General features: G+C 38.9%; 1 protein-coding gene across 2 annotated transcripts in view; it reads left to right on the top strand.

Moving 5' to 3' along the window:
• The window catches only part of OTOA (otoancorin), a 58,348-nt gene that overhangs the window by 15,477 nt on the left and 20,385 nt on the right, over nt 1-22,486 (top strand). For both annotated transcript variants that reach the window (XM_070761903.1, XM_070761902.1), the window contains 10 exons: nt 2,490-2,657; nt 3,571-3,711; nt 5,213-5,268; nt 6,913-7,030; nt 9,659-9,732; nt 13,096-13,231; nt 15,734-15,924; nt 16,687-16,780; nt 17,842-17,974; nt 20,840-21,027. In XM_070761903.1, coding sequence (XP_070618004.1) covers nt 2,490-2,657; nt 3,571-3,711; nt 5,213-5,268; nt 6,913-7,030; nt 9,659-9,732; nt 13,096-13,231; nt 15,734-15,924; nt 16,687-16,780; nt 17,842-17,974; nt 20,840-21,027 — 1,299 coding nt within the window. The remainder of the gene's footprint in view (nt 1-2,489; nt 2,658-3,570; nt 3,712-5,212; nt 5,269-6,912; nt 7,031-9,658; nt 9,733-13,095; nt 13,232-15,733; nt 15,925-16,686; nt 16,781-17,841; nt 17,975-20,839; nt 21,028-22,486) is intronic.

A 22,486-nucleotide genomic window follows, 5' to 3' on the forward strand; every position in this document is an offset into this window, starting at 1 on the left:
TTTTTGGTTGTCAAAGGCATCGGTTTGCTTATAATTACACCCCCCCTTTTTTTTAAATAAATATTTTTATTAATTTTTAACAAATTTTATATCACACAACATAAAACAGTGCATAGTGAATTGTGCCCACCACCCCGACACACACACATTCCCCACCACCAAATTGGGGGTGTCCACTTGACCCAAGAGCAATATATCTGTTTAATTATTATAGAATGATTCCAATTTATTTCTTGTAGCTTGGTCTCGGATTCTGCTCATCATATATCGTCTTACCTTGTCCCACCGTCCCATCAGCTGTCCCAACTCACTTTCATTATCTGAATTTATCCTTTTATCCATAATTTCAAATTGAATATGATCCACCATGTACCTATATTAATTTTGCATTGTCTATTTTGTTGCATCCTTCCAACCCAAAACTATTACTGCCTGAGCGCTTTCTATTGCTGCTTTTTTTATTTCTCTAAATTCTCCCATCGCATTGCTTTTAACTAGTAGTGCCATTTCCTTAGTGATTGTCCATTGTATATTTAGCATTCTATTGATATCCTCTTTCACTTTTTGCAAAAATTCCTGCACTATCGGGCATATGCATAACATATGCATAAACACTCCTTTATCTTGACACCCATGCCAACAATTCCCCCTGACATTCTGCTGAAAGTGTGCGAGTTGAACGGGAGTAAAATACCACTTATGTAATATTTTCCTTCTCATTTCCCTGATTCTTGTATTTTTAATTTTCCTTATATTTTCTACTATATTTTCCATCTCTTGTACCTCTACTTGTATCTCATTTTGCCACCATTTAGTCAATCCATCAATCGTGTCCCCTTCTGACTACACTAGCAATTTATATATATTGGTTGCTTGCGCCTTTATCCCCTGATAATTACAAAACCCCTTTGTTGTGATATTCCTTGAATAAGGAACGTTAAAAAGCGAAAGATTTATACGATCTGAAAAGAAACCAGAGTAATATACCCGATTGTACATATTGTTACAGCAGCTAGAATAGCATATGCGCAGAATTGGAAGTTGAATAAAACTCCAAATGAAAGAGAAATACTACGTAAGATTTTAGACTGTGCTGAAATGAATAGACTTACCTTTAAGCTTAAAGATAAAGAAGAGTATGATTATTATAAAATCTGGGGGAAGTTCTATGAATGGTTGGAAACTAAAAATAGCTGAGAAATAATTATTTTTAAATCATTTTTAAAGAAATATACGATGATTTAATCTATTAAGGACCCAGAATGATGAAATAAGGATTGGTGGCAGCAATGGATAAGGATTTAACACAGAGGCGAAAGGATGAAATTGGATATTGAGTAAAGATAATGTTTTAATATAGTTAGAAAAAGGGATATAAGGGAATAGATTTTATAATATCATTATTTGTAGAGGATATATGTTTGATGAGTAGTTTACATTGATTAATTTAGCAGAGAAGAACAAATCACTTTAGTAAAAAGTGTAATTTAAGATATTTAGATGTTCTTTTTGATTGTTTAATGCAATAAAGAAATATTATATATTATTACTTGAGGCATTGACTGTGTTTTTTAATTGCATATGCTACTTTTTATTGTATGTTGGAGAAAAATAAAGAAAAAATTAATACCTCCACGAAAAGGAAAAGGAATGAAAGACTCATTCCTAGCCTGTCGCAATGCTTGCTGATTGAGTTCGTGCGGTGGACCAATGGTGGTTTACCAAACCATTTGTTGAATAAGCACAACTAAGAAAAGGATTTAGGGGTAGTGATTTCTGACAGTCTCAAAATGGGTGAACAGTGCAGTCAGGCGGTAGGGAAAGCAAGTAGGATGCTTGGCTGCATAGCTAGAGGTATAACAAGCAGGAAGAGGGAGATTATGATCCCGCTATATAGAGCGCTGGTGAGACCACATTTGGAATACTGTGTTCAGTTCTGGAGACCTCACCTACAAAAAGATATTGACAAAATTGAACGGGTCCAAAGACGGGCTACAAGAATGGTGGAAGGTCTTAAGCATAAAACGTATCAGGAAAGACTTCATGAACTCAATCTGTATAGTCTGGAGGACAGAAGGAAAAGGGGGGACACAATCGAAACATTTAAATATGTTAAAGGGTTAAATAAGGTCCAGGAGGGAAGTGTTTTTAATAGGAAAGTGAACACAAGAACAAGGGGACACAATCTGAAGTTAGTTGGGGGAAAGATCAGAAGCAACGTGAGAAAATATTATTTTACTGAAAGAGTAGTAGATCCTTGGAACAAACTTCCAGCAGACGTGGTTGATAAATCCACAGTAACTGAATTTAAACATGCCTGGGATAAATCCATCCTAAGATAAAATACAGAAAATAGTATAAGGGCAGACTAGATGGATCATGAGGTCTTTTTCTGCCATCAGAATTCTATGTTTCTATGTTTCTATGGTTCAGTTCCAACGATCCTTTCAGCCATCAATCCTGATTTATATCTTTGGTTCTCTTGTTAGGTGTTGTCATTTCACAATGTTAGTCAGATGGGGGCTTTAGCCCCTGGCATTGATAGCCTGTCCTTCTACAACATGGACCCCAATGAACTCTCCCAGACCATCCAAAGTGTCTTGGCACAACGGGCAATGGATCTGTCCCCAGTTCAAAGACAAGGAATCTTCCGCAAGGTGAGCTCTTATATTTCTGAGCAGTGGGTGCATGAGATTTATTTATTTTTATTTATTTATTCATTTGTCCAATATACAATACATATGGAAGAGAATAGACATGAAGTAATATATATAAAGATAATATGTAAAAATAGAGGAGAAGATATATGACAGTAAGAAAATATATATCATAAGTGAGAGAAAGGAAAGACAATTGGACAGGGGACGAAAGGCACACTAGTGCACTTATGTACGCCCCTTACTGACCTCTTAGAAACCTGGAGAGGTCAATCGTGGAGAGTCTAAGGGAGAAATGTTGGGGGTTAGGGGTTGACACTATTGAGTCCGGTAATGAGTTCCACGCTTCGACAACTCGATTGTTAAAGTCATATTTTTTACAGTCAAGTTTGGAGCGGTTAATATTAAGTTTTAATCTGTTGCGTGCTCTTGTGTTGTTGCGGTTGAAGCTGAAGTAGTCATTGACCGGTAGGATGTTGCAGCAGCATATGATCTTGTGGGCAATACTCAAATCGTGTTTTAGGCACCGTAGTTCTAAGCTTTCTAGACCCAGGATTGTTAGTCTATTTTCGTAGGATATTCTGTTTCGAGTGGAGGAGTGAAGGGCTCTTCTGGTGAAGTATCTTTGGATGTTTTGTAGGGTGTTGATGTCTGAGATGTGGTATGGGTTCCAGACAGATGAGCTGTATTCAAGGATGGGTCTGGCAAAAGTTTTGTAGGCTCTTGTGAGTAGTGTGAGATTGCCGGAGCAGAAGCTATGTAGGATGGATGTTTAATGCTTACCATTTCTTCTGTGGGCTCAGCTGCCTCTTATCTGACCCTTGTCTGGTCTATGGTTCTTCCTCCCATCTTCCAAGGTTGTTTCCACAAATGGTTACCAATTTTTTTTCAAAAGCTTCCCTTTTCTCGACAGATCCTGGCCTCCTCGGTGCTCACCTCGGTGGTCTCCGATCTGCCTGGTGCCTTTTTTACTGAGGTCTCCTTGTTCGATTTATGGAAGGCGGGCAGCTTCAATGCATCCTTGGTGAAAAAAAGGGAGCTGAGGACAAGCCAGGTAACCTGACAGAGTGACAGGTGGATGGGTGCAGGATGGTGCTCTGTGGACATCTTGGGTTTGACAGCCAGGAAGTGGAGGAAGAATGGAATGGAAGAGTAGAATAGAATAGAAAGTAGAAAGAAAAACAATTAGAAATAGAAAGAATGGAATGGAATGGAACGAAATAGAACGGAACAGAACAGAACTGCAAAATAGAACACAATAGAAAATAGAAAATAAGAAGAATAGAGAATAGAGAATAGAATAGAAAATAGAAAGTAGAAAGGAAGTAGAAAGTAGAAAAAGAATTAGAAATAGAAAACAGAATAGAATAAAATAGAACAACAAAACAGAACAGAACAGAACTGCAAAATAGAACACAATAGAAAATAGAAAATAATAATAGAAAATAAAGAATAGAATTGAATAGAATAAAGAATTAGAATGAAGACTAGACTAGACTAGAATAGAATAGAATAGAGAATTAGAATGAAGACTAGAATAGAATAGAATAGAATACAATAGAGAATTAGAATGAAGACTAGACTAGAATAGAATAGAATAAATTAGAATGAAGACTAGACTAGACTAGAATAGAATAGAGAATTAGAATGAAGACTAGAATAGAATAGAGAATTAGAATGAAGACTAGACTAGACTAGACTACAATAGACTAGACTAGACTAGAATAGAGAATCAGAATGAAGACTAGAATAGAATAGAATAGAATAGAGAATTAGAATGAAGACTAGACTAGACTAGACTACAATAGACTAGACTAGACTAGAATAGAGAATTAGAATGAAGACTAGACTAGAATAGAATAGAGAATTAGAATGAAGACTAGACTAGACTACAATAGACTAGACTAGACTAGAATAGAGAATTAGAATGAAGACTAGACTAGACTAGACTTGACTAGAATAGAATAGAATAGAATAGAATAAAATAAATTAGAATGAAGACTAGACTAGACTAGAATAGAATAGAACAGAATAGAATAAATTAGAATGAAGACTAGAATAGAATAGAATAAATTAGAATGAAGACTAGAATAGAATAGAATAAATTAGAATGAAGACTAGAATAGAATAGAATAGAATAAATTAGAATGAAGACTATACTAGAATAGAATAGAATAAATTAGAGTGAAGACTAGACTAGAATAGAATAGAATAAATTAGAATGAAGACTAGACTAGACTAGAATAGAATAGAATAGAGAATTAGAGTAAAGACTAGACTAGAATAGAATAGAATAGAATAAATTAGAATGAAGACTAGAATAGAATAGAATAGAATAAATTAGAATGAAGACTAGACTAGACTAGACTAGAATAGAATAGAATAGAATAGAGCAGAGCTGGAAGGGGCCTTGGAGGTCTTCTAGTCCAGCCCCCTGCTTGGCATGATAATATGCTGGCTGGGGAATTCTGGGAGTTGAATTCCATCTATCTTAAAGTTGCCAAAGTAAAAAAAAAATGCTGTAACATACAGATCCCTTATCTCTTTAATTCCAGGCTTTGTTTCTGTATGAATTATTGTCAAGGAAAACTTCCCTGTCTGATCTCTTAAGGTAAGGAAGCATCTTTAATCCTGACTGTTGGAAGAAATGTCCCTTCTGGATTCAATTCCAAGTGGGGGAAAAGACACTGGTAGTCTGGAGGCTGTTTGGAAAGATAATTTTAATAGTGGACAGCAGTACCACATGGTTTGAGGTCCTGGGGAAAAGGGGAATCAAATCAGGGGTAGGTTCCAATTGATCTCGCTGCCAGTTTGCTTCCTCCCATGCACAGTGCCAAAAAATCCAGAAATAATATTTTTTTTTAAAACCCAAAAGAAGATGACTACCGCATGCAACTCAGCTTCTGCATATGCTCAGAAGAATTTAAAAAATTAAAAATGCAAAAAAAAAAATCCATTGAAAAATATTCCAAAAAAGAGATGGTGGCGCCCATGGAGCAGCACTGACCGAACGGGATTGGTGACATCATTGTGGCATCACCAGTGGGTCATTACTGGTTCAGGCAAACTGGTCTGAACTGGGAGGATCCCACCCGTGAATCACATGCTTCAAAGATGTTGAAAAAGAAGAGAAGGGCTAAGATGTTTGTTTGTTTATTTGTTTGTTTGTTTGTTTGTTTATTTATTTACTTGCTGATTTGATTTGATTTGATTTGTATGTCGCCCCTCTCCGCAGACTCGGGGCGGCTAACAACAGTAAAAAGACAATATAAACAAATCTAATATTAAAAGTAATTTAAAAAACCCCAATTTAAGGAACCAATCATACATACAGACATACCATGCATAAATTTTATAAGCCTAGGGGGAAGGGAATATCTCAATTCCCCCATGCCTGACGACAGAGGTGGGTTTTAAGGAGCTTACGAAAGGCAAGGAGGGTGGGGGCAACTCTGATATCTGGGGGGAGCTGGTTCCAGAGGATCGGGGCCGCCACAGAGAAGGCTCTTCCCCTGGGACCCGCCAAATGACATTGTTTAGTCGACGGGACCCGGAGAAGGCCAACTCTGTTGGACCTAACTGGTCACTGGGATTCGTGCGGCAGAAGACGGTCCCGGAGATAATCTGGTCCGATGCCATGAAGGGCTTTATAGGTCATAACCAACCCTTTGAATTGTGACCGGAAACCGATCAGCAACCAATGCAATGTTGTAGGTGCCTGAGTTTTATACTCTCTGTTGGGCCCCACCATAAGAGTTTTCTTTACCTATGTAAGAAATACATCCCATTGGCTGTCAGACTCCCAGGGACGGATGTCTTAGCTACCTATCTTTGTAGGCTTTTGTCCTTGTTGAAGACAAAATTCTAGACCTGACATTCTCTAGGGATGTGGTGGTACTACAGCACCCATGCTCTTTGATCCACCGGTCATCCTGGTTGGGAATGAGGATACTTGTTAATAGAACTCTTTGGAAAGACGCACAACTTGAAGGAGAGGATTTTGGTCCTACTTTAGAAAGTGTTCTTTTTCAGACCTGTGGTCTAACTCAGTGTTTCCCAACATTGGCCACTTGAAGATATTTGGACTTCAACTCCCAGAATTCCCCAGCCAGCAAATGGGAGTTGAAGTCCAGATATCTTCAAGTGGCCAAAGTTGGGAAACAGTGGTCTAACTGAATGAGTGGGAACATTCTTAGAATTAAATTGGATCCAGCACAATTCTAACTTTGTGGGTTTTCCCCCCCTTTTCCTCCAGTAATGGACAGCTGTTGAAAGGAATGACCTGCAGGCACATTGAGAACCTGAGCCCAATCTCGTTTTTGAACCTTTTCCACATATTTGAAAATCACCTTCATTTGCTGTCTTCCTTCCAGGTCAAGTGTGAACGTATCCTAATATGTTTATTTCATTTCCAACAGAAAGTCTGTTTAGTATCTGGATCGTGATTTCAGACGTTCACCTAGGCCCAGGGCAAATTAAATTCAGGGGTACCTCTACCTAAGAACGCCTGTACTTACGAACTTTTCACGATAAGAACCAGGTGTTCAAGATTTTTTTGCCTCTTCTTAACCATTTTCCACTTACAAACCCGAGCCTCCAAAACTATAACCGGAAAAGGCAGGGAGAAGCCTCCATGGGGCCTCTCTAGGAATCTCCTGGGAAGAAGCAGGGCTGGAAAAGGTGGGGAGAAGCCTCTGTGGGGCCTCTCTAGGAATCTCCTGGGAGGAAACATGTCCAGAAAAGGCGGGGAGAAGGGGCCTCTCTAGGAATCCCCTGGGAGGAAACACAGCTGGAAAAGGCAGGGAGAAGCCTCCGTGGGGCCTCTTTAGGAATCTCCTGGGAGGAAACACGGCCGGAAAAGGTGGGGAGAAGCCTCCATGGGGCCTCTCTACGAATCTCCTGGGAGGAAACAGGGCCTCCACCCTCCCTGTGGTTTCCCCAATCACACACATTATTTGATTCCTATGGGAAAAATTGCTTCTTCTTACGAACTTTTCTACTTAAGAACCTGGTCATGGAACGAATTAAGTTCGTAAGTAGAGGTACCACTGTACTTATGATTTGAATTTTAAAGAGAATGCCTTTTTTTAAAAAAAAGGTTTTTAATAGACAAATGAACATACAAGACATAATTAATCCATCAGTGCATCATCTGTGTGTATTTTTTGTGTTTACTCCCTGCTCACCAATTATTTTTCATATCCTGATATTTATCATTTCATTTATTATAACATTTCACCCTTCTTTCTTTGCAATACAGTATTACTCTATACATGTCTCTTCTCCAACCAATCATAAAATTGCCCTGATATCTGAAAATATTCTGATTCCTCTCTTTAAGTATCAGGGTCAATTTATTAATTTTTGCACTATCTAGTATTTTCTTAAATATTTCTTTCTTCATAGGGATTTTCTCTGCTTTCCATCTTTGCGCAAATACTATCCTCACTGCTGTTATCACACTCACACAGACGCACACATACACACAGACGTGTGTGTGTGTGTGTGTGTGTATGTATTTATGTACGCTGCTCAAAAAAATAAAGGGAACACTTAAACAACACAATATGACTCCAAGTAAATCAAACTTCTGTGAATCAAACTATCCACTTAGGAAGCAACACTGATTGACAATCAATTTCACATGCTGTTGTGCACATTCAACTTTGTACAGAACAAAATATTCAATGAGAATATTTCATTCATTCAGATCTAGGATGTGTTCTTTGAGTGTTCCCTTTATGTTTTTGAAATAGGCAACAGACACGAGTAAAAGCGGTAGTTCCCCCTTTAACCAGCATGATTAAGCCTACAATTAGGCTTGCTGCAGAGGGGAGGGAAGGGTGTGGCCCAGTGACGCGGGCTATGAGCAGACTGAGTAATGCTTTATAAATGTGATTGTCTCCCATGGCATTTTAATACTCTGACGAAGTTAGCAGCACGCTAACGAAAGCTAAGTTGTTTTATTAAAGTTTTATGTTCCGGTGATCGAGATGGCTGCTGCCTCATCATTCACATATATACTGTATATATATTTTCTTGTATATGAGATACCTAATAGGAACAGTTCTGGTTTTAAATCTATATGTTGCTGTGTCCTTTCTTCTAACTATGTTTTAATTTTCACCCAATAATTTATTGCTTCTGGGCACGTCCACCATATATGATGATACGATCCAGGCAGCTGGTGACATTTCCAACATTTTGCAGATTTATCTTTAAATAATTTTGTGAGTTTTTCCTGTGACATGTGCCATCCATAAAACATTTTATATTGATTTTCCTTATCTGCTGTGGATATTGTTAATTTCTAGCTCCTTTCCTGCTGAGGATGCCTTTTGAAGGAGAACTGCATTTTGGAAATAATGTAATAAGAAAAACAGCAGTGGCTTCCTGAATTCTACACTTCTCTGAATTTGAAGACACACTTTTATCTAATCCATAAAAGCACATATATTAGCTCTCATACTTTATTTATTTATTTATTGGATTTGTATGCCGCCCCTCTCCGGAGACTCGGGGCGGCTAACAGCAATAATAAGACAGCATACAATAATAATCCAATAATAAAAACAATTTAAAAACCCATTATTATAAAAACCAAACATACATACAGACATACCATGCATAAAATCGTAAAGGCCTAGGGGGAAAGAGTATCTCAATTCCCCCATGCCTGGCGGCAATACATGTGTGTATGTGCGTGCACACATTAATAAAAATAGTACACCCAAAATGCATCCTTTTGTGGGTGTCAAATTGCTTGTAAATTGTGTTTAGGGACTTTATATGGAATGTGCCAAGTTTTTTTTTTAATCACAAATGTGCAAAAAAAAAGAAAAGAAATTAGTTTGAGATTATGTTGGCTAAATATGAAATTGACTTGAAAATGGATTAAAATTACTGATATTATATTGGCAGATATAGAAAAAAATACTCACGATTATAGCTTTTACGTGTCGTGTTTCTATGCAATCACATTTGAAAAATCCTTTTTGCAGGTCAATTGTCTGGCTTGGAAATTCTGGACAATTTCCGAAGCTTCTGTCCCTCCCTACCTCTTAGCTGTACTTCCGTAAGCCATTGTTTTTAATTACGGTACCTTTCTTTTCTTTTTTTCTCTTACTGGAGTGAAAAACATAATGAAAAGGATAGATCTTTATTGTGCCAATATGCATATAGCATTCGGGCCAATATTCATTTGTTTCTTTCATGGTGTTTTTTTTTTTTTAAGTATTTATGTTAGCTGATGTGTCTCTGAATAATAAAACCTTTTAATTGGGTTTTAATTATGGCATTTGGCATTAAGATTTGGAACAACTAAATGAAAGACAGAAAATTATTTCAATAAACATACAAAAAAATGTTAGGCTTCGAATTCTGAGATGAATGGAGATTTAAACCCAAGGAATTTAGCGATTGCAAAAAATTACTTGTTTGCACTATTATTACTAATTGGATTTGAAGCTAAGTGGCCGTTTTACTAATTCTTTGGCAAAGGCATGATTCAAATTTCCTGACATAAGACTCAGTGGAATACAAATAGCTGGATGAATTTCACATTCAAATTTATCCATATAACTTATACTAGAGGCTGCAAGGTATCTACACTGTATGTTTTTTTAATTGAAAAAGGTCTTTGATCTCTATTTTGGGGAAATAGCTAATAAAATTATGGAAATACGCAGAGGTGAGATTATACCAGTTCAAACAGGTTCGTTAGAACCGGTTGTTAGCTTTCTTTGTCTTTTTAAAATAGAATTTATTAATTTCCAGTCTCTTTTGCAAAAACAATAATACAATAAATACAATAAGTGATTCTGCATTATTACATCATTGCAGCTTCTTTTTTTTAGTTACCTCACATTTTATATATTTGGACATATCGTACTGATATTACATTATCGCAATAGCTAAAATACGTATACTTTTCTATATACATACATTTACATGTTAGCTTTCTTTTTATATATATATATACAGTGTTCCCTCGATTTTCGCGGGTTCGAACTTTGCGAATAGCCTATACCATGGTTTTTCAAAAAATATTAATTAAAAAATACTTTGCGGTTTTTTTCCTATACCACGGTTTTTCCCATCCGATGATGTCATACTTCATCGCCAAACTAATAACTTTTGCAAATAAGTAACAAAAAAATAATTATTGTTAATAAATAATTATGTTTATAAATATCAGGATCACTAAGTGTCTTATTTAATGGTGAGTACCAATAATAAGGATGAGTAAATGGTTGTTAAGGGAATGGGAAATGGTAATTTAGGGGTTTAAAGTGTTAAGAGAAGGCTTGTGATACTGTCCATAGTGAAAAATGGTGTATTTACTTCCGCATCCCTACTTCGCGGAAATTCGACTTTCACAGGCGGTCTCGGAACACATCCCCCGCGGAAATCGAGGGAACACTGTATATATATTTATTATTTTTCATTATACAAACAAAAACAAACAACATTCACCATTCAAGGAGCTACCATTGCTCCACTTTTCACAGAAGTCTAGCTAGTACAAAAAAAAAAAAATCTAACTATAATCAGATCAATACAGAAATATAACACACACGCTCTATGTTCTTGGTAAATTTAACTCTGTTATCTTTATGTTATAATTTATATAACTTTAATTAATTTTCTTATCTTTAAAATATCAGTACTTAAACTAGTAATAGGATATAAAGAATAACTTTAAAATTCATAATATGCAAAAATACTCTGTGTTTATATTGTTTTTAAACTATTACATTCTATCTATTGTTATCATGTTATAGAATAGTTGAAATTCACTTATTTAATATAACTAAAAAAAACCTTGTCATATTAATTTCTAAATCTTCTTTCATGTATGCATTCAGTTTAATATTCAGATTAATAAATTCAAATGATCATAAATTCTTACTTATATAGTTTTACAACTAATTTTAAAATTCCACCATTTATATACTTTGTACCATATTTTATAAAATTCTGTTTCAGCTTGATTATTCAAACGTTTTGTCATCATGTCTAATGCTGCACATTCCATAATTTTTTTAAATACTTCTGCATCTTTTGGTGTTTCACATTTTATATATTTGGACATATTGCACTGATATTACATTATTGCAATAGCTAAAATACGTATACTTTTCTATATGCATATTTACATGTTAGCTTTCTAATCAGTTCGGAGAACCAGTTTTTAGAAGAAATCTCCTTTTGCTTTTTTACCACTTTACAGAGTTAATTCTGTAAGAAATTACAACCTTCTAATGTTGTTTCTTTAGCCTAATCTTTATTGCCTTGCTTAGAGAAACTGCCTCTCAACCCTTATTACATTCTTGGCAGTACACCTAAACTTATTGTCTCTGGAAGTTTTTTTCCCTTTGCTGGTATTTTTTTCCCCTTTGCTTGACTTTCTTAAAGGGGAAGGGTTGTTTTTAAGATTTTTACACTGCTGTTCAGAGGAAATACTCCCCTGTTGGAGTCCTCCCAGTACAGAGCTGCAGGCAAAAAAGCTTTTAATGACAAGGAACCAAGATGAGTGACATTGGGCGGCATATAAATTATATAAATAAATTTATCAAGGCTTCTTGGCTAGCTAGAAAGATTGACATTCAAACCTGAGTTACATACTTTTTCTGACTTTTGGTCAAATCAAAACTGACTTTTGGTGACGTTTAATTCTGTGCTTGGTGGATGTTTAATCCTATGTTTATTGATGGGATAATATAGGAGATATGTGTTTTACTAACCGAGTCTGTTCAATTGAAAATTTAATGAGATAACCACTTGCAAGCAACTTGTCTTTTGTTTCCCTTTACGTTTTGTCTGTCTTTCTCTTTTTTTCTTTCTTTCCATCAAATTTTACTTAAAAATCTATACGGGCAGATGGACATAAACCTTCCTGAAGTCAACAAAGGGGGCATTTCCGATTCTATTTATTTTATTATTTTATTTATTCATTTGTCCAATACACAATACATATGGAAGAGAATAGACATGAAGTAATATATATAAAGATAATATGTAAAAATAGAGGAGAAGATATATGAAAGGAAGAAAATATATATGATATATGAGATAAAGGAAAGACAATTGGACAGGGGATGAAGGCCACACTAGTGCACTTATGTACGCCCCTTACTGACCTCTTAGGAAGCTGGAGAGGTCAATCGTGGATAGTCTAAGGGAGAAATGTTGGGGGTTAGGGGTTGACATTATTGAGTCCGGTAATGAGTTCCACGCTTCGACAACTCGATTGTTAAAGTCATATTTTTTACAGACAAGTTTGGAGTGGTTAATATTAAGTTTGAATCTGTTGCGTGCTCTTGTGTTGTTGCGGTTCAGATATAGGTTAGAGAGAAGAGAGAAATAAATTTCATCTCTTCCTCTGTAGCTTCTGCATGTCCCACAAAGTGATTTTGGGAAAACTTTCTCTTGGTAGAGCTGAGTTCCTGGAATCTGTCGCGGGATCCCGCTGTGTCCCTTTTCTGATCAGTTTGGGAAAGATGGACCTCGATCGTCTCCTCTGGAGCGAGCAGAAGAAGAGATCGGTCCTGCAGAAAATCCAGCATTGCTTGGTAAGACGTTTCCAAGTCTGTTTCTCGTTCAGGCGGATGTGGGACAGATGGAGGGCAGAAGGGAGAGGGGGGACATGATTGAAACATTTAAATATGTCAAAGGGTTAAATAAGGTTCAGGAGGGAAGTATTTTTAATAGGAAAGTGAACCCAAGAACAAGGAGACACAATCTGAAGTTAGTTGGGGGAAAGATCAAAAGCAACGTGAGAAAATATTATTTCACTGAAAGAATAGTAGATCCTTGGAACAAACTTCCAGCAGACGTGGTTGGTAAATCCACAGTAACTGAATTTAAACATGCCTGGGATAAACATATATCCATCCTAAGATAAAATACAGAAAATAGTATAAGGGCAGACTAGATGGACCATGAGGTCTTTTTCTGCCGTCAGTCTTCTATGTTTCTATGTGCAGCTAGTCCTTGATTTATGACAGTTTGTTTAGTGACCGTCAGTGAAGACCTGCCGTCTTCGGCGCTACCGGCGCACCCTCTGCACTCGTCGCAGATGCACGCACACCCGTCGGTACAAGATTTGGCTTCTGTGCATACGCCGCGATAGCGTGTATGTGGATGCCCATATCCATAATGCAATGCCCTCCCCTTGCACATGCACACACAACCCCCCTGCACTGCCCACCACGCACATGCGCGCAGGCATCACTGAACTGTTCGGACTTCCAGTAGGCCCATTGGGTCTGTTTTCCGCCATCCACAGGCTACGGAGGCTTTCCTGAAGCCTGGAGATGGTGACAACCGCTTCCCTCCGCCCTCTGGAAGGCCGAAAATCACCTGGCCAGCACTCACATGCTCCCTGGAGCTGACATAGGGCAAAGTCTTGTGTGCTCTCAGATATGGCTATTATTATTATTTTATTATTAGCTATTGGATTTGTATGCCACCCCTCTCCGTAGACTCGGGATGGCTTACAACAATGATAAAAACAGCATCTAACAATCCAATACTAAAACAACTACATGGCATTGGACCAGATTACCTCCAGAACCGCCTGCTACCGCATGAATCCCAGCGACCGATAAGGTCCCACAGAGTTGGCCTTCTCCGGGTCCCGTCGACTAAACCAGTGTTTCCCAACCTTTTTTGAGCCGCGGCACATTATTCATATTTTCAAAATCCTGGGGAACATTGAGGGGGGGGGGGGAAGTTTCGACAAAAAAAAATCTCTCTTCCTCCCTTTCGCTCTATTTCTCCCTCCCTCTTTCTCTCTCTTCCTTCCCTTCTTTCTCTCTCTCCATCCCTCTTTCTTTCTTCCTCTCTTTTTTGATCTCTTTCTCTCTCCCTCCTTCCGTCCCTCTATGTCTTTCTCTCCCTCCTTCCCCCTCTCTTGCTCTCTCTCTCTTGCTTTTTTCTCTCTCTCTTTTTCTCTCTCTCTCTGCCTCTCTTGCTATGTCTCTCTTTCTCTCTCTCTCTCTTTCTTTCTTTCTCTCTCTGTCTCTCTTGCTATCTCTCTTTCTTTCTCTCTCACTCTCTCTCTCTGCCTCTCTTGCTATGTCTCTCTTTCTTTCTCTCTCTCTCTGTCTCTCTTGCTATCTTTCTTTCTCTCTCTCTCTCTCTTGCTATGTCTCTCTTTCTTTCTTTCTTTCTTTCTTTCTCTCTCTCTTTCTGCCACGCCGACAACAGGGCATCAGGCAGTAGCCAAGGGTGGCGGCAGAGCGGCTGACTGCGAGCGGGAGCCCTGATGGTGGCAGCTGGATATGCTGCTGGACGCCATATATGCTGGCGCTGCGTTGGGCATGGGCGTGAGGCTGGCACCTCCGCCCCAGCCAGCGAGCCAGTGCCAGCCCCGCAGCGCCAGCATGTACGTCTCCAGCAGCACGTGTTTGTGTGTATGTCTGGTTTATAATAAGGGTTTTTAGTTGTTTTATTAATTGGATTTCTACATGCTGTTTTTATCATTGTTGTTAGCCGCCCCGAGTCTGCAGAGTGGGGCGGCATACAAATCCAATAAATAATAATAATAATAATAATAATAATAATAATAATAATAATAACCCTTATTATAAAACCAAACACACACGCAAACATACCATGCATAAATTGTAAGGCCTAGGGGGAAGGAATATCTCAGTTCCCCCATGCCTGACGGCAGAGGTGGGTTTTAAGGAGCTTACCAAAGGCGAGGAGGGTGGGGACAATTCTGATCTCTGGGGGGAGCTGGTTCCAGAGGGCCGGGGCCGCCACAGAGAAGGCTCTTCCCCTGGGTCCCGCCAAACGACATTGTTTAGTTGACGGGACTGGGAGAAGGCCCACTCTGTGGGACCTAACTGGCTGCTGGGATTCGTGCGGCAGAAGGCGGTCCCTGGCCATGTGTGCCTATTGTGGCATGCGTGCCATAGGTTTGCCATCACTTTCATAGGTGAATGGCCAAATAAAAGGGAGCAGAACCCACTGAGGCATGGTGGATGAAGAAAGGGGCTCAGAGGGACCCTCCCCTGTTTCTCTGCCTCTTACCTGGGCTGCCAAATTGATGTGGTTCATTTCAGGAAGGCTCGGTGGCTGATGAATATACCGTGGACTTGTTGGGCAATCTCCTTTGCCATTTGTCCCCCACGTTCACCTGTCAGGGGGTCTCCCCAGAAGCGATGACAACCATCCTCCACCGATACGGTCAGTGTCCGCACCTGAGCTACCAGCAGAAGATGGAAATTCAGCAGACACTGATGGAATTGCTCGGGTAAGGTCTTTGCAGGGTCAAAACAACAGCCAAAAAAGAGTGTGATGGCTTAACCGTGGTTAAAGAATGCCTATATTGTCAGTTAAAGAACCGTAGAATGTCAGCTGGAAGGCTGACAGCCTGGGGTTCCAGATCCGAGCACCATGCCACAGGATGAGTTCCCATTTCTTGCTCCGACTCCTCCCACTTAGCAGTTCAAAAGCATGCAAATGCGAGCAGATAAATAGCTACCACTTCGTTGGGAAAGATAACTATGTTAGGGCAAATAGCTATTTATTTATTTTATTATTTATTTCGTTTATTGGATTTGTGTGCCGCCCCTCTCCGCAGACTCGGGGTGGCTAACAACAGTAATAAAACAGCATATAATAATAATCCAATACTAAAAACAGTTAAAAACCCATTATTATAAAAACCAAACATACATACAGACATACCATGCATAAAATTGTAAAGGCCTAGGGGGAAAGAGTATCTCAATTCCCCCATGCCTGGCGGCAGAGGTGGGTTTTAAGCAGCTTACGAAAGGCAAGGAGGGTGCGGGCAATTCTAATCTCTGGGGGAAGTTGGTTCCAGAGGGCCGGGGCCGCCACAGAGAAGGCTCTTCCCCTTTTCAAGCCCAAATTTTTTACTGTAAACACTTCTTCTTGCACTTCTCTTCCAATGTTGGAAACTTACCAGTACATTTAAAAAAAATTAAAACTTGATGGCAAATTGAAAGGGTTTTTTTTTGCAACTTATTTTCCAATCTGGTTTTCCCAGACCCCCGACAAATTGGACTGTTGAAACAATTAAGGACCATGGAGCTTTTATAGTATTATTGCCAAAGGATGACTTGATGGCCCTGCTTGAAAAGGTAAGAAGGATGCTAAAAAGAACTGAGAACCATCTATAATTAGCATGGTGCGTGAACTTGGATGCTATTTCTTAGGTTATTCCAGCCCATGGAGTTTGTAGCATAGGCAGAATTCCATTTATCTTCTTAATCTCCTGGAAATAAAGTCGAGAGAGGAATAAAAGGAATGAATGAATGCACAATCACAAGAGCCTACAAAACTTTTGCCAGACCCATCCTGGACTACTGCTCATCTGTCTGGAACCCATATCACATCTCAGACATCAACATCCTTGAAAATGTCCAAAGATATTTCACCAAAAGAGCCCTTCACTCCTCCACTCGAAACAGAATATCCTACGAAAATAGACTAACAATCCTGGGCCTAGAAAGCCTAGAACTACGGCGCCTAAAACACGATCTGAGCATTGCCCACAAGATCATATGCTGCAACGTCCTACCGGTCAATGACTACTTCAGCTTCAACAGCAACAACACAAGAGCACGCAACAGATTCAAACTTAATACGAACCACTCCAAACTTGACTGTAAAAAATATGATTTCAACAATCGAGTTATCAAAGCGTGGAACTCATTACCGAACTCAATTGTGTCAACCCCTAACCCCCATCACTTCTCCCTTAGACTCTCCACGATTGACCTCTCCAGGTTCCTTAGAGGTCAGTAAGGGGCGTACATAAGTGCACTGGTGTGCCTTTCGTCCCCTGTCCAATTGTCTTTCCTTTCTCTCACTTATCATATATATTTTATTTCTTTCATATATCCTCTCCTCTAAGTTCACTTTTACCCTTATATATATTACTACATCTCTATATTTCTTCCTATGTATTTGTGTATTGGACAAATGAATGAATAAATAAATAAATAAAATGTGACTGGGCGATCAAGCATACAAGACATGGGTACAAACCCCTATTTAAGCGTACCGTTAAAGTCCTCCTTATTCTGTTATCCTTAGTTATGTTCCTAAGGCCATTTCCCTACTAAGTGACTCATGACACCTCCAGTCATCACTGAAATAGCAGCGTAACAGAGTTTTATTTTTTCATTCCCTCCTGAAGTTTCCCGACTTTGTCTCAGAAATAGCATTGACAACATCCCAACAGGTCTCTGCACCCAAGCAGCTTCTCTTAGCTCAGTTTGAATCCCTTTATGGCTCCAGAATTCCAACCCAACCATCAAATTCAACTCCAGGTAAGCAATTTTATTCTTTATGACTTCTCTCTTGTAAGACGCCAACCGCCGATTTCTTTGTAACGCTGTTAAGATAGGCATTGCATCAATCCCTCAAAACTTTTGTGAGTTCCTTGGAGGTTGTTGTTGTTTTTAATTGAGACGTATAAAAATAAGTGATGATGATGTTTGTCCATCATATTCGAAGAGGACCTTGACATCTAACGGGTTGTGGGTTGTACGCAATGTGTCCACAGGTGGCTGGTAAGGCCTATACGGGCACAAAATGTTCTGCCACATGTTGGGCAGACACATCTGGGCACCATTGTTCCTGTCCTATTGTCTCCATTTTTTTGGTACCCATTTACTATGTTCATATTTATGTTAGTCTCTGGAGAAAGGTGGGCTAGAAATCGAAATAATAAGTATAGTATTACCTGTTATCTTATACATGCTTGACAAAATAAAAAAATATAAATATAAATATAAATATAAATGTAAATGTAAATGTAAATGTAAATGCAAATGCAAATGCAAATGCAAATGCAAATGCAAATACAAATACAAATGAATATATGAATATATGAATATATGAATATATGAATATATGAATATATAAGTACATTGCTAAAAAAAATAAAGGGAACACTTAAAAAACAGGATATAACTTCAAGTAAATGAAACTTCTGTGAAATAAAACTGTCCACTTAGGAAGTAACACTGATTGACAGTCAATTTCACATGCTGTTGTGCAAATGGAATAGTTGTGCAAATGAAATATTCAATGAGAATACAGTGTTCCCTCGCTTTTTGCGGGGGATGCGTTCTGAGACCGCCCGTGAAAGTCGAATTTCCGCGAAGTAGAGATGCGGAAGTAAATACACCATTTTTGGCTATGGACAGTATCACAAGCCTTCCCTTAACACTTTAAACCCCTAAATTGCAATTTCCCATTCCCTTAGCAACCATTCAGATAATTACCATGTTTATTTATTAAAGTTTATTTTTAAAAATATTTATTAAAGGCAGACGAAAGTTTGGCGATGACATATGACGTCATCGGGTGGGAAAAACCGTGGTATAGGGGGGGAAACCCGCAAATAATTTTTTTTAATTAATATTTTTGAAAAACCATGGTATAGACTTTCCGCGAAGTTCGAACCTGCGAAAATCGAGGGAACACTGTATTTCATTCATTCAGATCTAGGATGTGCTCTTTGAGTGTTCCCTTTATTTTTTTTGAGCAGAATATAAATATAAATATAAACTCCAAAATTATCAAAATTATCACACTGATTTGAAGGGTCGGCATTTAGAGATTGGCAATGTCGATCCAATTTGAATGTATGGATCGGTCTGGTATTATACATGGATTGTGTGAGATGTATGATTGCTTTTTATACGAAGGGGTTTAAATTCTTTTAAATATTGGATTTGTACTGTTTTTATTGTTGTGAGCCGCCCGGAGTCTTCGGAGAGGGGCGGCATACAAATCTAATTAATAATAATAATAATAATAATAATAATAATAAGCGCCTTGAGCGTACTCATGAGATTCAATCAAATCCAAAACTCTCATGAATTATCTGGGGGAGATTCTCCTTCATCCAAGACATGGCTGTCCCATAAGTGCTTTTTCCAAAAGGCAACTGGCTTTCTTGGGGTTTTTTCTCCCTCTTGAAAACATTTCAATTCTCATTCAAGAAGCTTCTTCAATTCTGACTGAATGATGAAGAATTGGAAGGATTTATATTCCGCAAAGCATTTTTAGGACTCCCATGAATGCAAACCAATTCTAATGGTTGATATTTGAAGGCACCATCTGAGCAGGAACTTCCAAGAAGCCTCAAATTTTTAGATGCAAGATATAACTTTTGTCTAGACATTCTAGGGCTGTGCGACCCATAATAAAATGAGCAGCATAGAAATTTGGTAAATAAATAAATAGGAGGCTGTAGTAAGATTAGCCATTTCTCTATTTCAGATGATTGCATAAGATGATATTTTCTCACCAAACTTTTTATGGTTGATGCCATTCTTTACTCACAGTGTGGTCCTTTCCTCTTTGTGTTACTATTTGTTGTGGTTAGCTCTGGCCCAGCTCCTGCCCCAAGGACTGTGGATGTCGGGGAAACATCCACATGCTGCAGGCCTGTTTTGCCCCCGGTGGAATCTGCTGATGAAGGCTCCTCTGACCAAGAAGACCTGAGTGACAGGGAGGAGGAGAGTGTGGCAGACAGCTCAGAAGGAGATCAATTATCTAGCTCCTCCTTGGATTCAGAACAAGAGTTAATGATACAGCCACGCATGCGGAGAGCGATGCATAGGCAACAACAACTGAGAGATTATTATCAAAGAAAATGAGGCCACCTGTGGTTGGGTGGGGGCTGTGGTAATTAGTGAGGCTGCTATAAATAGCAGCCTGTGGGTTTGGCCATTGTGGAGGATTATCTGATCGTTGTGTTTCGTGACTGATTAACTGACTTTGACCTTTTGTGTGCTGATTTTTCCCCGCTTTGAAACTAAACCAGAGCAAAGTGTGTTTCACTTTGTGAAAGAAGAAGGACTGTGAATTGCCTCACAGCTGCAAGCGAAGTATCACAGAACTGATAAGGGACTTGTACAAATTACCAGTTTGTTTGGAGACGAGGGCTCTTTGCTATACCAACAGAGGGCTTGGTTTAAGTGACTTTTCATTATAAAGAACATTGTTTTGAATTTTCAAACGTGTGTGTGTGTCTGAAATTTGTACCTGTGAATTTTTGGGAGGAGTCTACCAGGGAGCCCGACAGAACACTACTTTCTTTTTTTATTAGTTTTATCCTGCCTGCCAATCGCTGTTCGAGTGAACAATACTGAAGTGCCTCCATGTTATTCCATTTTCAGACTGTGAAGATATCCCAGCACCCTCTTCAGATGAGATTATAAAATTATCGGAAGCAAACATGTTCTGGTCTGTTGAGGAACTGAACTGTATGGAAAGCAGGACGTTTGCCCTATCGGTGGAAATCCTTGGCCAAGTGCGCAATTTTAACACCTCGCAGCTTGCTATCCTGAAGGAGAAAGCTAAAGAGGTAAATGATAAGAACGGAACGGAATGGGAATTTCTTATTCTCGTCCAAATCCCAGGATCTGCCTCAGCGAAGGGCTGATGTCTTCACCGTCCCAGGTTTCAGTGAGGATTGTGTGCATATGCGGCACGGGGCAGTGTGCATGCATGGGGGAGGGAATGGGTGTGGGCACGTGCGCGCATGCTAGCACACGCATATACCCACTTTTGGCACGTGAACCAAAAAAGGTTCGCCAGCACCGGTATAGGGTCTTCTGCTTGAGCAGGGGGTTGGACTAGAACAGTGTTTCCCAACCTTAGCCACTTGAAGATATCTGGACTTCAACTCCCAGAATTCCCCAGCCAGCATTCGCTGGCTGGGGAATTCTGGGAGTTGAAGTCCAAGTGGCCAAGGTTGGGAAACACTGGACTAGAAGACCTCCAAGGTCCCTTACCATAGTTCCCTCTAAGCTGAGCAGTGAGCAATCGCTCACTTAAAAATCATCATCAACTCAGAGTTTTCCAAACCTGCCCAGAAGCCGAGAGGGAAAGAGTGAGAGGGAAGAAGAGAGACAGGAAGAGAGAGAAACAGATAGAAAAAAGAGAGGAAGGAAAAGAGAAAGAAAAAGAATGGGAGTAAGGAAGAGAGAAAGAAAATCAAAATCTAGTTTGAAACTAGCTCAACTATTTAAGTGGCATTTTGATATTGATAGAGTTGCCCTATTATGAGCTCACTGTTATAGACACACAGTACAGTATTTTATTTTGAAATTCTCTGAGGCAAAACAGGGTGGGTTTTTTATTTGTTTGTTTGTTTGTTTGTTTGTTTATTTATTTATTATTTCTGTGCTGCCCAGTCCTGAAGGGACTGCCGCTCAGACACTATACTTTTCCGCCCAACCCCCCAAAAAAATTAGAGGGAACACTGTCCCTTACAGCTCTATTCTGAATCCAACTCACCTTCTCCTATGCTGATCGGCCATCTGCCTATTTTTCTGCTCTGTCTTTCAAACCGTGGTTGCTTATTTTAGCCCAGTATATAAAGCCATAAACTGATTTAGCTTTCGTGCATCTTGTTCTATGAGGCCACCCATGGCGGGTCATTTGCTAAACTGTGGTTAAACTGTAGTTTAGAGCAATTTCAGGATCTGTTCCATAATCACTGTGATGATTGCAGCACTTTATGAGAGAAAGAGAGAGAGAGAGAGAGAGAGAGAGAGAGAGAGAGAGAGAGAGAGAGAGAGAGAGAGAGAGAGAGAGAGAGAGAGAGAGCTCACAAAAGGATCACAAAAGCTAAATTCATGGTTTTTTCCCTTAAAAAAAAAAGTTCTGTCTCTTATAATGTATTAAAACAGCCTCCTGGTTTTTCTTTTTTTTTTTCTTTTTAAAAATTTTGTTAACTTGTTATGAGATCTTAAATCCAGTTTTCTTTTCTATCTTGTCCTCCTGTTTTATTGCTATTGATTTAGGCTGCAGCTGCACTA

Source organism: Erythrolamprus reginae, chromosome 9 (genome assembly GCF_031021105.1).
Source record: "Erythrolamprus reginae isolate rEryReg1 chromosome 9, rEryReg1.hap1, whole genome shotgun sequence".
Classification (NCBI taxonomy): Eukaryota; Metazoa; Chordata; class Lepidosauria; order Squamata; family Dipsadidae; genus Erythrolamprus; species Erythrolamprus reginae.